Source organism: Barbus barbus, assembly GCF_936440315.1.
Source record: "Barbus barbus genome assembly, chromosome: 16".
NCBI lineage: Eukaryota > Metazoa > Chordata > Actinopteri > Cypriniformes > Cyprinidae > Barbus > Barbus barbus.
The window spans coordinates 3,537,506-3,554,098 of NC_136744.1; the positions used below are offsets into that span (position 1 = coordinate 3,537,506).

Here is a 16,593-nt window from a genome sequence, read left to right on the forward strand (position 1 = left end):
GCGGCTAAACAAGGCAATAACAAGTGAATAGTTAAAGAAAGTTATGGCAAATAAACTATATCAATCTTACAGTTTTACATTAATAGGATAAGGCACCGACTTGCTAACTAAAGTGATATTACACAAAATGGCAAAGTATATGAAAGTGCGATAATAAAATATATAATATATAATAACAAAATATATGCGATAATAATAAAAATAAACGTTTTTTAAAACAATGCGTTTATTTTTGTATTCAGTATATTAAGACAAATATACGACGGGGTACATGATAATCACTGCATTGTAACCCGGGGGTACTATAGATTTGACGGAACATTTTCTGGACGGAGCAGTAATGAAACGCACCGCAAACACTTCCTAATAACACAGCTCGACAATTCATTACATTTAACGAACCAAAACGTTCCACTTTTTCATGTAGTTTTGACATATGGCTTCAACCATGATTCCATACACGGTCAATATTAAACTGGCTGCACGAACATTGACCGGAACCCTTAATTTACAGAACAAGACAGCAGTAGACTGGTGAGTAGCTTTAGCTTCTGCAGACAATATTGACTGTCAACAAACCCCAGAGTTTGCAGTTTACAACAACGCGTTGTTTGCGTAGGCATGCGGTACATTTTCATTATTAAATCGAGAAGTCGAACAATCGAGCTGTCACGTTAATCTTCTTTTGATTGCGTGATGTTGCATTATTTATTGAGTATTCACATTCATCACAATGACAATAATAAAATCAATGGCAATAATAAAAAATTGTTAATATTAGGATTACGCGCACTACATGACGTGTCGTTAACATTAAAATGTATGTACATTCTTGATTAACAAATAGTGTCAACACAACCAAAGATCTCAAATTTGATTTTGTTTATGTGTGTGTGTGTGTGTGTGTGTGTGTGTGTGTATATGTATGCAGGGGCCTAGCCATCATTTCAAAAGTGGGGGGGACGGAATGTCTGGTGTTATACCTGTTTTTTTTCAGGTAACCCTTGTCTAATTGACAGGTTTTATTTTTAATCATACCTTTTTGCTTAATATGCTTTATTATTATATTATTATATATGATTATAAAACAGAAGGAAAGAAAGAGAGAAAAAAGAAAAAGAAAGAATGAAATACAACAGCTTGTCGCTGGGACAGTACCCTTAAAAGGACATCTTTGTACCTTATTTACCCCAAAAAGTTTCATAGTTGTACATTACGGTACATATTGGTACTCTATATGTGCACCTTTTTGAGTATAAGTTACAAAGATGTCCTTATAAGGGTACTATTGTTTACATATTTCAGATTGTATTTTGTGTGTGTTATAGAGTACATGGCACACATTAATGGATACTTGCACATTCACATACTTCTTTATTCTGTTCTGTTCTATTATACATTAGTCTGATTAGTCTATGTTAAAAGAAATATCTTATCATAGACAATGCTGTAAATAATCTTTACCTCTGAAGCCTCACTGAAACTCTCTGCTTCATTCACTCTCAACTGTATTCACTTCTGCCTCTGTCTATAGCAAATAAAGTAGTGTTTGAAACATGTACATACAGGGAATAGTGACATACAGAAGAAAATAACACATTAAGTACACTGCTGGACAATAACCAATCATTTGTATCCTAAATTATTATTTACACACGTTAGAATGGGGAACACATTCACTATTAACTATGACTTTTGCCTCAATAAACTCTTCATTTACTGCTTATTAATAGCTTGTAAGGTAGTCGTTGTAGTTGTTAAGTTTAGGATTATGGGATGCAGAATATGGTCATGAAGAATACAGAATTAATATGTGCTTAAGTATTAATAAACAACCAATATGCAAGCTAATAATTACATATTGTAGTTAAAAATGATAGCTGAGAAGTTGTTCATCATACTAATGTTATTTTTTATTTTTCTATATTTTACTAATTATGTGTTTCTTATGATTGGTCCATATATAATCCTACAAACGATTGTTTATTAATAGATTTTATACAATGTAAAAACAGCCAGGTGTTAAAAGCCACTCTATCAGTTGTTCTCACCTGTGAAGTTTGACAAACCTAGGCTAACTGTTTCTTGTTCATTCTTGACAACACATAAAAACTTAAAATTAGTGCAATAATGACAGAGCACCCCTAAATTACGATCGTCAGTGCTTGACTGAAATACATAATGTAGAATTGAACATTAGAGTTAAACATGTCACAATGCTGCAAACGCTGTAAAAACTCAGTTCAACATTATCTTTATTCTTATTTGAAGGGTTCTGATAACATATATACGTGTTAAAATAAAAGACATTACAAAAGAGTTACGGAAAAATACACTGAAAATAAATAAGTGCATGTTTGTCCAGGCAGCTTTTTATTTCTCCATATAATGAACATCAAAACTTGCTAATTATTCAACAAGAGCAATAGGCAGAGTCACTCAACATTGTGCAACACTATTCGGATCCCACATGCCAACTTACGCTGCTTGACTTCTTCGTAAAAAAGGAGTGAAGAGTTTCTTGCCGCTTTGAACTCATCTCGACCTGTAATGAATGATGGATACAGCGCGGGACCGCGGGTGCAAGCCTGGGCATGTAGTGACGTCACAAACTGAGTGACTGATTGCCATGGAAACGTAAACGTCATGTATATCTTGTCTCTTTGAATTTTAAATCATTCTGCATTTATATACATTGCTCCATTAAAACCTCAACATGTCGAGAACACAACTGTCCGATGAAAAAGTGCGGGGGACGAATTTACTTTTTATAAAAAGTGGGGGTAATCTACGCCCCGCGTAATCTACGCCCCTGTATGTATGTATGTATGTATGTGTGTGTGTGTGTGTGTTATGTATCGTATGCATTTTGTAAAGCCAGATTAAAGGGGGGAAAAATTACTTGGAAAATGAAAAGAAATCGGTAGGTCTGTTAGTAAAATCTGTTGACTTTAGTTTTTTGTTGCTTTATATGCCAATGGTGGAGAGAGGGCAGGTGGAAATCTTGGCAGTGGCAGGTCGCAGCGCCACTTCCGGTGACATACCAGGTTTCTCGTGGCAGCTGCCACGGTTTTTCTCGCTGTTTTTACTGTTTGCTCGGTAAAAACTACACTGTTCTCAGTGGCGTGCGGTGGTGTTTTTTTTTTTTAAATGATGATGCAAAGTTTCCACAATTTTATTACTATTATTATACATTTTTATGTATCAGCTGTCAGAGTTCGTGCCAGGTGTCACGATCGTTTGTCGCCGTTTCTGCTGTAAACTACAGTTTTATTTTTAAATATAAGACATTATATACCAGCAAGCAGATGCGATCAGAATATGAACCCGATAAGCTAAATTGCATAAGTATTTTCCCATAAAGAGCATTCACACAAATAAGGAGTGCCCAGCTGCCGCTAGCCAATATTGTAGTCTATAAACGCACACATGCACGCACACAAAAACATTTAGTTTTTTATGTATTTAATGTTAAACTGAATTGTCTATTTAGTATATTGTGTTTGTGCTATTTTGCATATTGTCCTATTTTGCATAATGAATGTTTTTTTGAAAGTACATTGAAGCTTTGAAAATAAATATAAATAAACTATATATCAATCGCTGCATTTTTTCCCCAGAAAGTGTTAACCCTAACATTTTGTTTTAAGATTTAACATTTGTAGATGGTCTAAACTCTAAAGAGTTGTACAAATTCTGAAAACCTTTTATAGCTTATGATTTGTTTAAAAATTAAAACATATTACACATTAATGAATAAATCAGTATATTTAAAATTATTTAATTTACATCATGTTTGTGATTTTTTTCCATGTAAGCTATAGCTTCTGACCTTTAAATCAAAATATACTCATTATTTTATGACATCAATTTCTGCTTTATTTAATCAGAAACACAGTCTAAATGTTATTTGTGTAGGCAATTTTATTTTTAATTTAATTAGAAGTAGGCCAACAGCGCCCCCTACAGATTAAATATCCTTACTGAACGGGCATTAGGACCTCGGGGAGGCTGCAGCTGCACGTGATCACTGTTTACTCTATCACACACCGAATGTGTCATTCCCAGTTTAAAATTCAGCAATCCAAAACTGTGAATCTAATCACTAGCACTCCCTGAGCACATGTGAGTTAATGTATTCCTCTTATTGGCAAGACATATCGGCATAATGTTTCATATTAGGCCCATGCCGTTATTTACATTTAAAGCCATTATCGGCCGATTCCAATATCAGTCCGATAATATTGTGTATCCCTAGTTATTTTCAACTGTGTATCTGATTTCTAAGCCAATTAAAAGAGAGAAATAAGAGAAAAAAATTAAGTTTCCTATATTCTTGTAATACAGTATGTATATAAAATATATACAGGGCTTGACATTAACGTTTTTTCTCACCGGCCACTTTAGCTAGTGGTTTTCAAAATTTACTAGCCACCCAGCATTTTCACTGGCCACAATTTTGTTGATGGGAAATTGTTTTATATGACTTAATACTGCATACAAAAATTTATTTCAATTGATTTCCAGGTCGTTTTTGACCTATTTAAAGGGCAAATTTCCCTAACCGTATTAAATGCTTGCATCATCTTTCATATCAAATTCTTACATTTTATTAATAATTTCACTTAATATAATAAGATGATAGGGCTGTTACCAATCATCAGTATCTAAAAAATCGATCTTTCCACGGCAGAAGAAACAGAAGTGTCTGGAGCGGCATTCAGATGCATTTACACAGACAGTTCAATGTAGCTGAAATATAGCACGAATGCATTTACACTGCATGCAAAATTATAACAGCATAAATAATGTTGTGAGCTCTGTGTTTTAAAATATGTTTTTTAATATACAAATATGAAATGTTGGAAAAAATACAAAGATAGGCTACTATGAAAGTAAACCGCCAGTAGGTGGCAGCAAGTGATCTTAATGAGTCATTGAAGCATGCCTTCAAACGATTTGTTCAAAAGTATGTACTCTTTTGGTGAAGAAAAAGTACACACTTTTGAGTGTGTAGTAGAAGAGTAGGCAAGCTTTGGGACATACTATCACGTCACACAACTGCGTCTTTAAAGGACCGCTCTGTCGCATCTGTTACACGCACCCTTGCCACTGTAAACTGGCCTGTCAATCATCTTATCACAGTTACCATCCTCCACATTTCATATCATTTAACTTACTACCGTATTGGAGAGAAAATAATAGCTCGTTGATCTGCCCGTCGCAGGTCTTTCATGCAGAGAACTCTGCTCATATTTTCTGCATAATGATGCATTTAAAAGTTAAAGACCAAATGGATGTTTATAAAAGTTCACATTGCTGTTGCAGATGAAATATAACATGGATAACAATAAATAAATATTTTTTACCAGGTTAAATGTTGATTATTACTAACTCAAACCCCTTTTTGCAAACCTCTCTACCTAACCGTTTATCGTGCGCATCCGCCAAGTTTGTAGTTTTTTCTAACGCGTTTTATTCGTGTTTGTAGTTCTGGACCAAATCCTTTGCCAATGCGCAATGGATTGTGGGCAATTTTAGCCAGTAGAGTGTGCACGGATCCACACTTCGACCTGAAATAGTAGACCATACGGGGACTTTTGGCATACTCTTTTCAACATACTATGCTTTGGGACACACTTATTGTTATCTCACATACTATTTAGGATGGATAGTATGAACATTAGTACGCAGGGCCTGTCTTTATGAATGGACCACTGAATCATTGACTCAAAATTCAAAAACGCAAATCATCATGCGTGACTGCTGTGATCTTTGTTTGGAACTATTTTAATTAACCAAATGGAGCAAAAACAGTCAACGTTGACAATATATCCTTTTTATAAATTGAAATTCAAATATTGAACTAAAATGTATATTAACTACTCGTTTTAACTCTTGTATAAAATTTCAAATTTGCAATCATGGTTTTCAGGGAACTTCCCTCTCTTGGTCGTGTCATGTTGCTTAACTAGGCTCTATGTTATAAATATAAAAACAAAGTTACATTTTTATGTTTCTTCTGTGTGCAGTTGCGTTCATTTGTGTTGATTTTTCCGCGAGATTCTCTCACATATACTATATATATATATATATATATATATATATATATATATATATATATATATATATATATATATATATATATATACAGGGCTTGACATTATATAATTTATTCGTTGTTTGAATAACCATGGAAATTAAATCATTACAATTAATAGCGTACAATGTTGTTGTTTTTAACTATGATCATGTTAAATACAGTTTCTGTCATATTAAAAACATTATGACCCAAAAAAGACGGGTAGTTGGGTCAACCACCGCCTATAAAGTTTTATGCGCCTATAAAAAGTTTTCAAAAGCACCCCCCCTCTATATATATATACACACATACAGCTATGCACTCTATGTGTATGTTCTTTAAGGGGAAATGTTTATGCAATTTAGCTTATTGGGTTCATATTCTGGTCGCATCTGCTTGCTGGTATATAATATGCATAATCAAATCTTTTATTTAAAAATAAAACTGTGTAGCAGAAACGGCTGTTTGGCAGGAGTGACGATTGTGACCAAACTATTCTTTTGGTATGTTCATTTGGAAGGCTCTATTTGGTCACATTCCAGTGATTACAATCTTTTGCAATCTCAATATTGCTCCAGGAGTAAACAGTTAAATTGTACACATTTTCAGTATTCACAAACCAAATGTGGGTCACTTTGCAATTAGCTGATAGTTTTTTTTTCCTATAAAGATAATGTTTGAAGAACAAATAATGTTGAAACTAGAAATGTATCTGGTTTCCCTGTATCAAAACAACTGCATAGAACAGATCTGTCTGTGTTCCATAAATATTCTTTTTCCAAAGTTTGTGTGTCTGTAACTCAAGAAATATTAAAGATGTCAATATCATTTAAAATTCTGATACTTAACTCTTTCCCCGCCAGCGTTTTTGAAAAAAGTTGCCAGCATTTTTGATTGTTTTTTTTTCTAAAATTGAATTGCCCACAGAATATTTTGTTGTATGAATATCTGAACATGCAGCGCAACAAAATAAAGAACACAACCTCTACTTAAAAATGTATTCTAGCTACAAGCATTTTTTTATCAACACTTTAACGTAGGTGAGTATCATAAAAACAACATTTTGAGCAAAAAGTTGAGAAAATTGTATTTGTATAAAATTTTACATATGGATCACATTCATTAAGATGATCAAAGCAAATATGCAGTAGATCGCTTCCATCAGAACCCCCAAAGCTTGCACAATCCTTTACCACTCACTAGATTGACATTTGACTAGGTAACATTAGGCAGTTTTTATTTATATGCTGTTTATTGTTGATAATTGCATTATTTTTCATATGCATCTGCTTACATATGAGATTACTCATTTCTGCGTCTTTCTCGCATAGTCTGTGTTTTTGATTGGGAGATTCTGGATTCTGGATCAGGAGGTGCATAATAGTGCCAAGTGTATAACAGTGAAAAAATTAGTTAATAAACTTTTCTTTTGTCATTTTAATGTTTAAGGTCCCATTTGTTTCAGTTCCAGAGATATGGGGAGCCCAACGCAACTCAATGTCCAATTTGTGTACAATTTAAAAATTTACTCCTGGAGCCATGTTGAGAGCCCTTTTTTATCTAGAAATTAACCATATAGAGCCTTAAAAATGAAGAGATCAAAAGAAACGTTGAAATGTCCTAAATGTAAAAGGGCATTGAGATATCTTTAAAACTTCTTGAGTTACAGACATGCAAACATTGGAAAGAAAAAAAATTATAAAATTTTCAATTCCAACAGTCACCATTGGCATATAATACAACAAAGATAAATAATTCAACAGATTTTAATAAATTTACCAATCTATGTGTGAAAATACAACTTACAAATATCTGAGAGAAAATGACATTATGATACTGCCAACTTTCTGAAGTCATTTTTACCCCCTGTAATTTGTCTCTGAATCTCAGGTGAAATTTGTCAAGTAAAATTTACTCCTTGCTTTTCCCAGGCCTACCTTTAAGTTATTTGTATTGTGGTTTTTAAGCATTTGTAACTCGTTCATAACTGTAATGTGGAGAGAGAGAGAGAGAGAGAGAGAGAGAGAGAGAAAGTAATGTGTTTATACATTGTGATTTCTAAACTTGTTAGGTTCTCTCTGATACTGTTTTCCTTTTCCGAATCGGTTTCCTTTCTTTCTGTTTAGGGGATGGCAGGGACTGATCGCTCAAGGCTGTCACTCTAGTATCCTCATCATTGATCCAAAAACGGCTCAGACCATTCAGGTCCTAGAGAGACACAAAGCCAGTGTGGTCAAGGTGGGTTTTAAATGTTTGTTCACACACTGTGTCACAGCATTGTTCATTTGACCAAAACAAAGTTGAATAGTAGACTTATGCTTTCCTTGGTTAATTTGCTATAATACCAAAGGAAAATTTGCCATCAGAGAAGTACGGTGGCCAAGAAGTGCAAATCACAATTCTGAAAACAAAATAACAAATTACAAATAAATGCAAATCTAAAAAAACAAAATAAATCAGAAAACACAACGACAAATCTGAAAACAAAGTAACAAGTCAGAAAACACAATGACAAATCAGACAAACCGGAAGAGGTAGGTATAGTTTGAGACAGCGCCATTGCTGTGAGAATAGATTACTCATCGCTGACTGGACGAGACATCTGTCAATCAAGGTATACAGGAAGAACAGTTCGGAGATGGTCTTAAAGTAACACAGTTTATTTTGTTTTTGGATTTGTCGTGTTTTCTGACTTGTTATAATGTTTTCGGAATTGTTGTTGTCTTTTCTGAATTGTTATTTTTGTTTTTTAGATTTGCATTTGCATTTGTAATTTGTTATTTTGTTTTCAGAATTGTGATTTGTTATGCACTTCTCGACCACCTTAGAGAAGTTCCTGTTACAGTAACAAATATCATGGCAAACAGGGCTATTCCCATAAAGCATTGGTTCTTAAACTTTTTACAGTCGCGTACCCCTCCAGGCATTTAACGTCCTTCATACATGTTAAAATTGACAAGGCAGCCCTCCTCTCCTTCTACACTTTTAAGCTTACCTATTTGCCACCTTACCTTAAAGTGTTCATTACCCATAATTATGGGTAATGAAAGTTTCATATTTTGGTTTTGGGAGTCCCCAACAACAGGATGACATGCATGCAAGGACAAAAAACACTTTCAATGTCTTATATGCATTTATTTTTTTACCTTATTTGCTCAACGACTCCCAAACGATTCGCTCAACGATTAATTTTTCCAATCCCCTCCTTTGCGTGACGCTAATCTGCGGTGGTTGGTCCGATTGGTCTCATTTTCATTTCATCATGCCTGTAATGCCTGATAAAGCAGCATTTATGAGCACAGTACAGTGTTACCGGGGAAACCACTATTCTACTGCTCCAAAAGCGGCACCTAGTGGCAAAGAATGAATTTGCATTTTGCAAAAGGACCCACAAGAGGGCAGGCAATATGCTAATGTTTCGTGTTGATGTCAACTTGAAACGGCTTGGGATTCGTTTTTAAAACGACTCGTTTCAATGATTCAGAGTCGACTCTTCTTAGATTCTTTTGAGAGACAATAATTTTATACACGGTGCACTTTCAGATTTAAAACTTTGCAGGATGCTTTCATTCACCTAGAGCTGTGTTACACACTGCATGAAAGGTAATCTTCAAAAATCCATAATAGGGGCACTTTAAATATTTTTTTCCTCTCTTTTATTCCATAATGGAGTGCGCATCCTAATCCATCCTATGTGTCATGCATGCCTTAACATCTCTCACTTCACTTCGATTGATGCACGTGAGCAAACAGTGCACTTGTACATTTATTTACCTATTTGCCACATTACCTTATATTTTATTCCTCTCTTTTAATCCGTAACAGATCGTACCTCCCATCGCACCTAAGCGTCATGCCTGCCACAACATCTCTCACTGTTTACACACCGGTTGACGCACGTGAGCAAACAGAGGTGCATATTTTGACTGCAAAATATGGCACTACCATTTTTTTTGTGCACTAGAAGGGGCACGCACTTATATATTTTGCCTGTAAGAAACACATGCTCTATTGAATTATATTTAAGAGTGCGATATAATTAAATTATCAGGACATTTCAGTATTTTGTTCATGTATCCCCTTCCCTACTACCCCCAGGTATACGTGTACCCCAGATTCAGAACCACTGCCATAAAGCATTGCAAGTGTCATCAAGTTGGTTTTAGTGATGTCACCTAACAATTATTTTGTTCATCAAGTAATCGGTCGATTATTCTGATGATTAATAAAGTTATTGTTAAAGTTATGATTAATAAATTTATTGTCTTGCTATTCTAATTCTATTTGATCTATCTGTCATCTTTTTATTTATAAAAAAACACACACACACTTGACCCTCTATCAATTGCATATTTATTTTCTAGCTGCTAGCTTTTCTTGAAAAACTAACACTAGCTTTCTTTTTTCTATTCTATCTATTTGTTTCTTTAAAAAAAAAAAAAACACTAAGTTTCTTTTTTCTATATTCAATCTAATTGTTTTCTTTAAAAAAAAAAAAAAAAAAAAAAAAAACTTTCTACGTGTACTGCGTAGTAACCGAGCCTTGTCATAACGCTTGCATGTTGTTGCTCTTGTTGGTTTTGATTGCTTCCATTGTCCTCATTTGTAAGTCACTTTGGATAAAAGCGTCTGCTAAATGACTAAATGTAAATGTAATTGGATTGTTTTTGGTAATAAAAATAAGCAAACAATTAACAAGCGAACAATAGACTTTAAAATGACTTAAAATACATAAATAATAGCAAAGAGGCAATAATTGCTTCAAATAAAATATCAAAAGTAATCATATGGTTTTATTGAAGAAAACAGTTAAAATACATAATGCAATGCAACAATCATAACTTATGTACGTTATGTATTATATCATGTATTATACCTGGAGAGGGTGCAAATGGCCTGACGATCAGCTAAAACAGATGATAGAAATGCTACTACAGCCACTGTAATGTTTCGAACAAGAACATGTGGCCATCAAAACATGCAAACTAAGAGCGAGGGTTTATACTTTTATTCTGTCATGATGAACAGTCATTGTATTTAGTAAGATAATGATGTATTCTCCTGTGTTGGTGTAGGTTTATAAATGATTTACTTTATAAATCAGATAGAATGGTGCACATTTTTCCCAGCTGAACATTATAGGCAACTCAGACTCACAGTATATGCAAAGATGGAGTTTGAGACAGTCTGCACATGTAAATGATAACTGTTTGTGTGGAACAGCATTTGCTGTGAACGGAGATGACCATAACCTATAAATAAAGTGCATATTAAACCTGCAGTGCATATATTTATTTATTTGGATCGCAGCCTTTGTGAATTCATAATAGCACTATGCTATAGTATATTTTGTGAAATGGTTTTAATATTTTGTGCAGCCTTAGAGAAATGGTGTAATAATGCTTTTCATGGATTCTCATCCCTGGAAAGTGCTACTTACGGGTAGAGGTTTACCGATAGGGGTTTTTCCTCTGGCCGATGCCGATATTTAGAAATCAGAGCAGCTGATGGCCAATATATGATTGCGTTTTTTTTGCCAATATGTTTGGCCGATTTCTTTCCCCCCTTCATCTCATAAAAGGTACAAGATAGTTCAGTAGTAGTTGTAGTAGCCTAATTCATAGTAATAATATATGGCTCAAAACTTAAAGGGTTAGTTCACCCCAAAATGAAAATTCTGTCATTAATTACTCACCCTCATGTCGTTCCAAACCCGTAAGACCTTCGTTCAGCGTGTGTGGCGGCAACCAGGGGAGGAGTACAAAGACAAGTGTGTCTTGCCTACAATCAAGCATGGTGGTGGGAGTGTCATGGTCTGGGGCTGCATGAGTGCTGCCGGCACTGGGGAGATACAGTTCATTGAGGGAACCATGAATGCCAACATTTACTGTGACATACTGAAGCAGAGACTGGGCCGCAGGGCAGTATTCCAACATGATAACGACCCCAAACACACCTTCAAGATGACCACTGCCTTGCTAAAGAAGCTGAGGGTAAAGGTGATGGACTGGCCAAGTATGTCTCCAGACCTAAACCCTATTGAGCATCTGTGGAGCATCCTCAAAAGGAAGGTGGAGGAGCACAAGGTCTCTAACATCCACCAGCTCCGTGATGTCGTCATGGAGGAGTGGAAGACGACTCCAGTGGCAACCTGTGAAGCTCTGGTGAACTCCATGCCCAAGAGGGTTAAAGGATTAGTTCACTTTTAAAAAAACTTTTGCTGATAATTTACTCACCCCCATGTCATCCAAGATGTCCATGTCTTTCTTTCTTCAGTCGAAAAGAAATTAAGGTTTTTGATGAAAACATTTCTCCATAAAATGGACTTCATTGGGACCCAAACGGTTCAAGGTCCAAATGACAGTTTCAGTGCAGCTTCAAAGGGCTTTAAACGATACCAGACAATGAATAAGGGTCTTATCTAGCGAAACGATCGGTCATTTCAAAAATAAATAAAAAAGTATACGTTTTATAAGCACAAATGCTCGCCTTGCTCTGTTCTGTGATGCGCGTTCGTGACGTCACGTAATACGCAATTACGTGGAAAAGGTCACGGTTGAGGTAGGCGGAAGTACCGAGTCAGTAGGCTTTTTAATATTAAAACACCCAGAATACGCACACGAAATGGGCATTTTAAACGATAAACTGACACAAAGACATTTGAATATGTGTATATGGTCCTCCTTCCGCACATTTGTAAACACTGACTCGGTACTTCCACCTAAGTCAACCGTGACCTTTTCAACGTCATTGCGTATTACGTGACGTCACGAACGCGCATCACAGAACAGAGCAAGGCGAGCATTTGTGCTTATAAAACTTAAACTTTTTTATTTATTTTTTAAATGACTGATCGTTTCGCTAGATAAGACCCTTATTCATCGTCTGGTATCGTTTAAAGCCCTTTGAAGCGGCACTGAAACTGTCATTTGGACCTTGAACCGTTTGGGTCCCAATGAAATGTTTTCATCAAAAACCTTAATTTCTTTTCGACTGAAGAAAGAAAGACATGGACATCTTGGATGACATGGGGGTGAGTAAATTATCAACAAAAGTTTTTTTAAAAGTGAACTAATCCTTTAAGGTAGTGCTGGAAAATAATGGTGGCCACACAAAATATTGACACTTTGGGCCCAATTTGGACATTTTTACTTAGGGGTGTACTCACTTTTGTGGCCAGTGGTTTAGACATTAATGGCTGTGTGTTGAGTTATTTTGAGGAGACAGCAAATTTACACTATTATACAAGCTGTACACTAACTACTTTACATTGTAGCAAAGTGTAATTTCTTCAGTGTTGTCACATATATCACTGAGGCGGCAGCGATTCATTGATCAAGCCATATAACATCAGCTCTGCACTGGATATTAAAATCCAAAATATAGTGAAAACACTATTTAATAGCACAGTAACGAAATCGACAGATTAAGGCATTAACTTGTGAGCAGAAAACACAAGATACTTCTCTTTTAAAATATAAATCAGATTTTATTTATATAAACCTAAGACATAAACTAATCTAACACATGAACACAAGCATTCACATATTCACACGTTGCAGAAAGAGAGAGAGTGAGGAAAGGATGAGTTTAAGAGAATGGAAATGTGAAATCCCAAGTTCACAGCAATATGTGCTATTGCATAGACCTGAACAACCATCAATCACTTATTTAACCCTCGTTTTGAGTTTCTCAATGAGGCTAAAATTTATATTAAATACACCAATTAGAACCTGTTAGAATCTGGAGGTGTGTTGCTTGCTTTGCCTGTGTAACGGGGTTGTGTCCTCGTTGCAGACAGGGGGGGTTCCCCGAAGTGTCTGATTGGCTGGAAGTTCAGTAGTCTTTGAAGTGACGTCTTTTGGGCGTTGGCTGAGGATGCGGAGTTCTTTCTGGTTGAAGTTTGAAGCGGGTCGGAGCTGGACTTTGTAGCAAACTTACATTAGAACACGAAACTCCACGGAAAGAAAATAAACTAAAGTAAAAGAATAAAAAAAAGATGTAACGAGACTAAGTTGTTTTCCTTCTCATTATGGCACAGGAGGCCAGAGCATGCTCAAAGAGCAGCACGCACGCGGTGAGAGGGACAAGGGTACGAGAGTCAGAGAGAGCGTAAAAAGTAAGAGAGTGAATTTTACGATGTCCTGAGTTTTTAAACTCAGCTTCTGGACCGTCCCATCTGGACGTCTTGACCAATTAGATACTGTCCTTGCTTGGGGTATTGCTTTGTTTCTCCACCCCTCTAATAAATCTGTTCAGTCAGAGGTCTGAACGTTACAGGCTTTGGCAAAGTATACCTTTTGAACATGATTTCATAACAAGAGTATGATGCATTTAACAAAGAATTGATTGGAAGAAACATTCACAGCATGAATTTTCGAGCTCATACATACTAAATATGCAATATTTATCTTTAAGGCTCGAGCTATTCAATAATGATTAAAAGCAAGACATATTATTTGATTAAAACATGATATGGGGGTACAACATAAAAATGTCCTTTTAGGATGATTTTATGTGCATATGAAAAAGAAAGTTTTGTATAGTTCTAAGGAGAACGAAGGCATGTTCTTGACAAAGGAATGTTGGTTGGACTGTCTTCTATGTGGAGACACGCCCGAAAGAGTCTGTAGCTAATGATTTTCTATCACAGGTTTACATGTGAACATCAGTCTTGATTACTTGCAACAAATTTGACAGTCTCCTTCTTGAATTGGAATTATCAATAAGTGTTTCTTTTTCCTCAGTGTTGCAAGTTGTTTGGTGAAAGAGGCTTGCTAAGTTAGGAGTTGCTTGCCCCAAACTAGATTTATGACGTCCTGTTCCTTAAGGCCTCTCTGCATTCCAGCTCCTCAGGTTTCAGTGTTCTGATGCATCTTAAAATTGTCTGATTCAGTCTCTGATATCCTACACATCACTAACCCAGAGTATTAAAACATCACAGTATAACCTGTCCTGTATCATTTTTGCGTCTGATATGTATTATACCTCATATCATGTGGCTTTTTAAGGAGTGGTGAGTGAGTGTTTTTCTAAACAATCATTGAAAAGTCACCAATAAGATTACTTAAAAAAAATCCCCCAGACTCTCACTGAAAAGAGGCCATGCAAACTGAAGGATGTCTTAGGTGTGGGCTCGTTTGACTGGTCCAACTCCTTAGCAACACGCTCACAACCACTCAGAACACTTAAGTAACTGCATCAGAATATACAAATGGGGAAAAAAAATATTTTTTTGTTGTTGTGTCCTATTTTTACTGCATTAGGTAAAATGGTCCAGAGAAAACTACCACCACAGTCTCAGCTCACCCTACTCTCTTCGCCTGGCATCTGCAGATGCAGCAGGGAAGATTATTGTGTGGGATGTGGTGAGTGGTATGGCACACTGTGAGATCCAGGAACACACCAAACCTATTCAGGGTAAGAACCCTATTTACTAAGTTTGTGTTAAAATAAACTCTGTGCTCTGAGTAAAATAGTCCTTTATTTAGACCACCAGTCAAAGTCAGTGAATTGTATTCATCATGAACTTTAGAAATTACTTCTATAGACGGATATAAATTATGTCCATGTATGGACTTTTTACATCAATTTATATATCAAATAGTATATACAGTGTCCTCCAAAAGTATTGGAACAGTGAGGCCAATTCCTTTATTTTTGCTGTAGACTGAAAACATTTGGGTTTGACATCAAAAGATGAATATGAGATGAGAGATTAACATTTCAGCTTTTATTTACAGCTATTTTCATCTGGATCTCATACACAACTTAGAAGATAGCACCTTTTGTTTGAACCCACCCATTTTTCATGTTACCAAAAGTATTGGAACAGATAGAATTAACATAGATTAAAGTGAAAAAGACTTCATATTTAGTTGCAAATCCTTTGCTTTCAATAACTGCATCAAGCCTGTGACCCATTGACATCACCAAACTTTTGCATTCTTCTTTTGTGATGCTTTTCCAGGCTTTCAACGCAGCCTCTTTCAGTTTTGGGGGGTTACTCCCTTCAGTCTCTTCTTTAGCAGGTAAAATGCATACTCTACAGGGTTTAAGTATGGAGATTGACTTGGCCAGTCTAAAACCTTCCACTTCTTGCCCCTGATGAACTTTGTTGTTTTGGCACTATGCTTTGGGTAATTATCTTGCTGTATGATGAAGGATCTCTCAATCAGTTTGGTTGCATCTTTCTGTAAATTGTCAGACAAAATATTTCTGTAGACTTCTGAGTTAATTTTGCTGCTGCCATCATGTCTTACATCATTAATGAAGATTAATGAACCTGTCCCAGAAGAAGCGATGAAAGCCTAAGCCATTACATTACTTGTGTAATGTGTACTATAATGTACACCTGTGTACACTGTATTTCAGATGAGCTTGTATGTTTGGGATCATGAGCAGATCCTTTTTTTCTCCAAACTTAAGCATTTCCATCACTTTGGTCCATAAAACCTTGTCCCAGAATTTTTGAGGCTCGTCTCTTTTTCTTCTAGCTAATGAGTGGTTTG

At 35.7% G+C, this 16,593-nt stretch overlaps 1 protein-coding gene across 1 annotated transcript in view; it reads left to right on the forward strand.

Annotated features, from left to right (window-relative positions):
• Positions 1 to 315: 315 nt before the first annotated feature.
• Positions 316 to 16,593, forward strand: part of LOC306882667 (WD repeat-containing protein 11-like) — a 133,191-nt gene continuing 116,913 nt past the window's right edge. Inside the window, exons 1-3 of the mRNA XM_079437474.1 lie at positions 316 to 534; positions 8,209 to 8,320; positions 15,349 to 15,502. Of these exons, the coding sequence (XP_079293600.1) occupies positions 437 to 534; positions 8,209 to 8,320; positions 15,349 to 15,502 (364 nt within the window). The 5' untranslated portion in view covers positions 316 to 436. The remainder of the gene's footprint in view (positions 535 to 8,208; positions 8,321 to 15,348; positions 15,503 to 16,593) is intronic.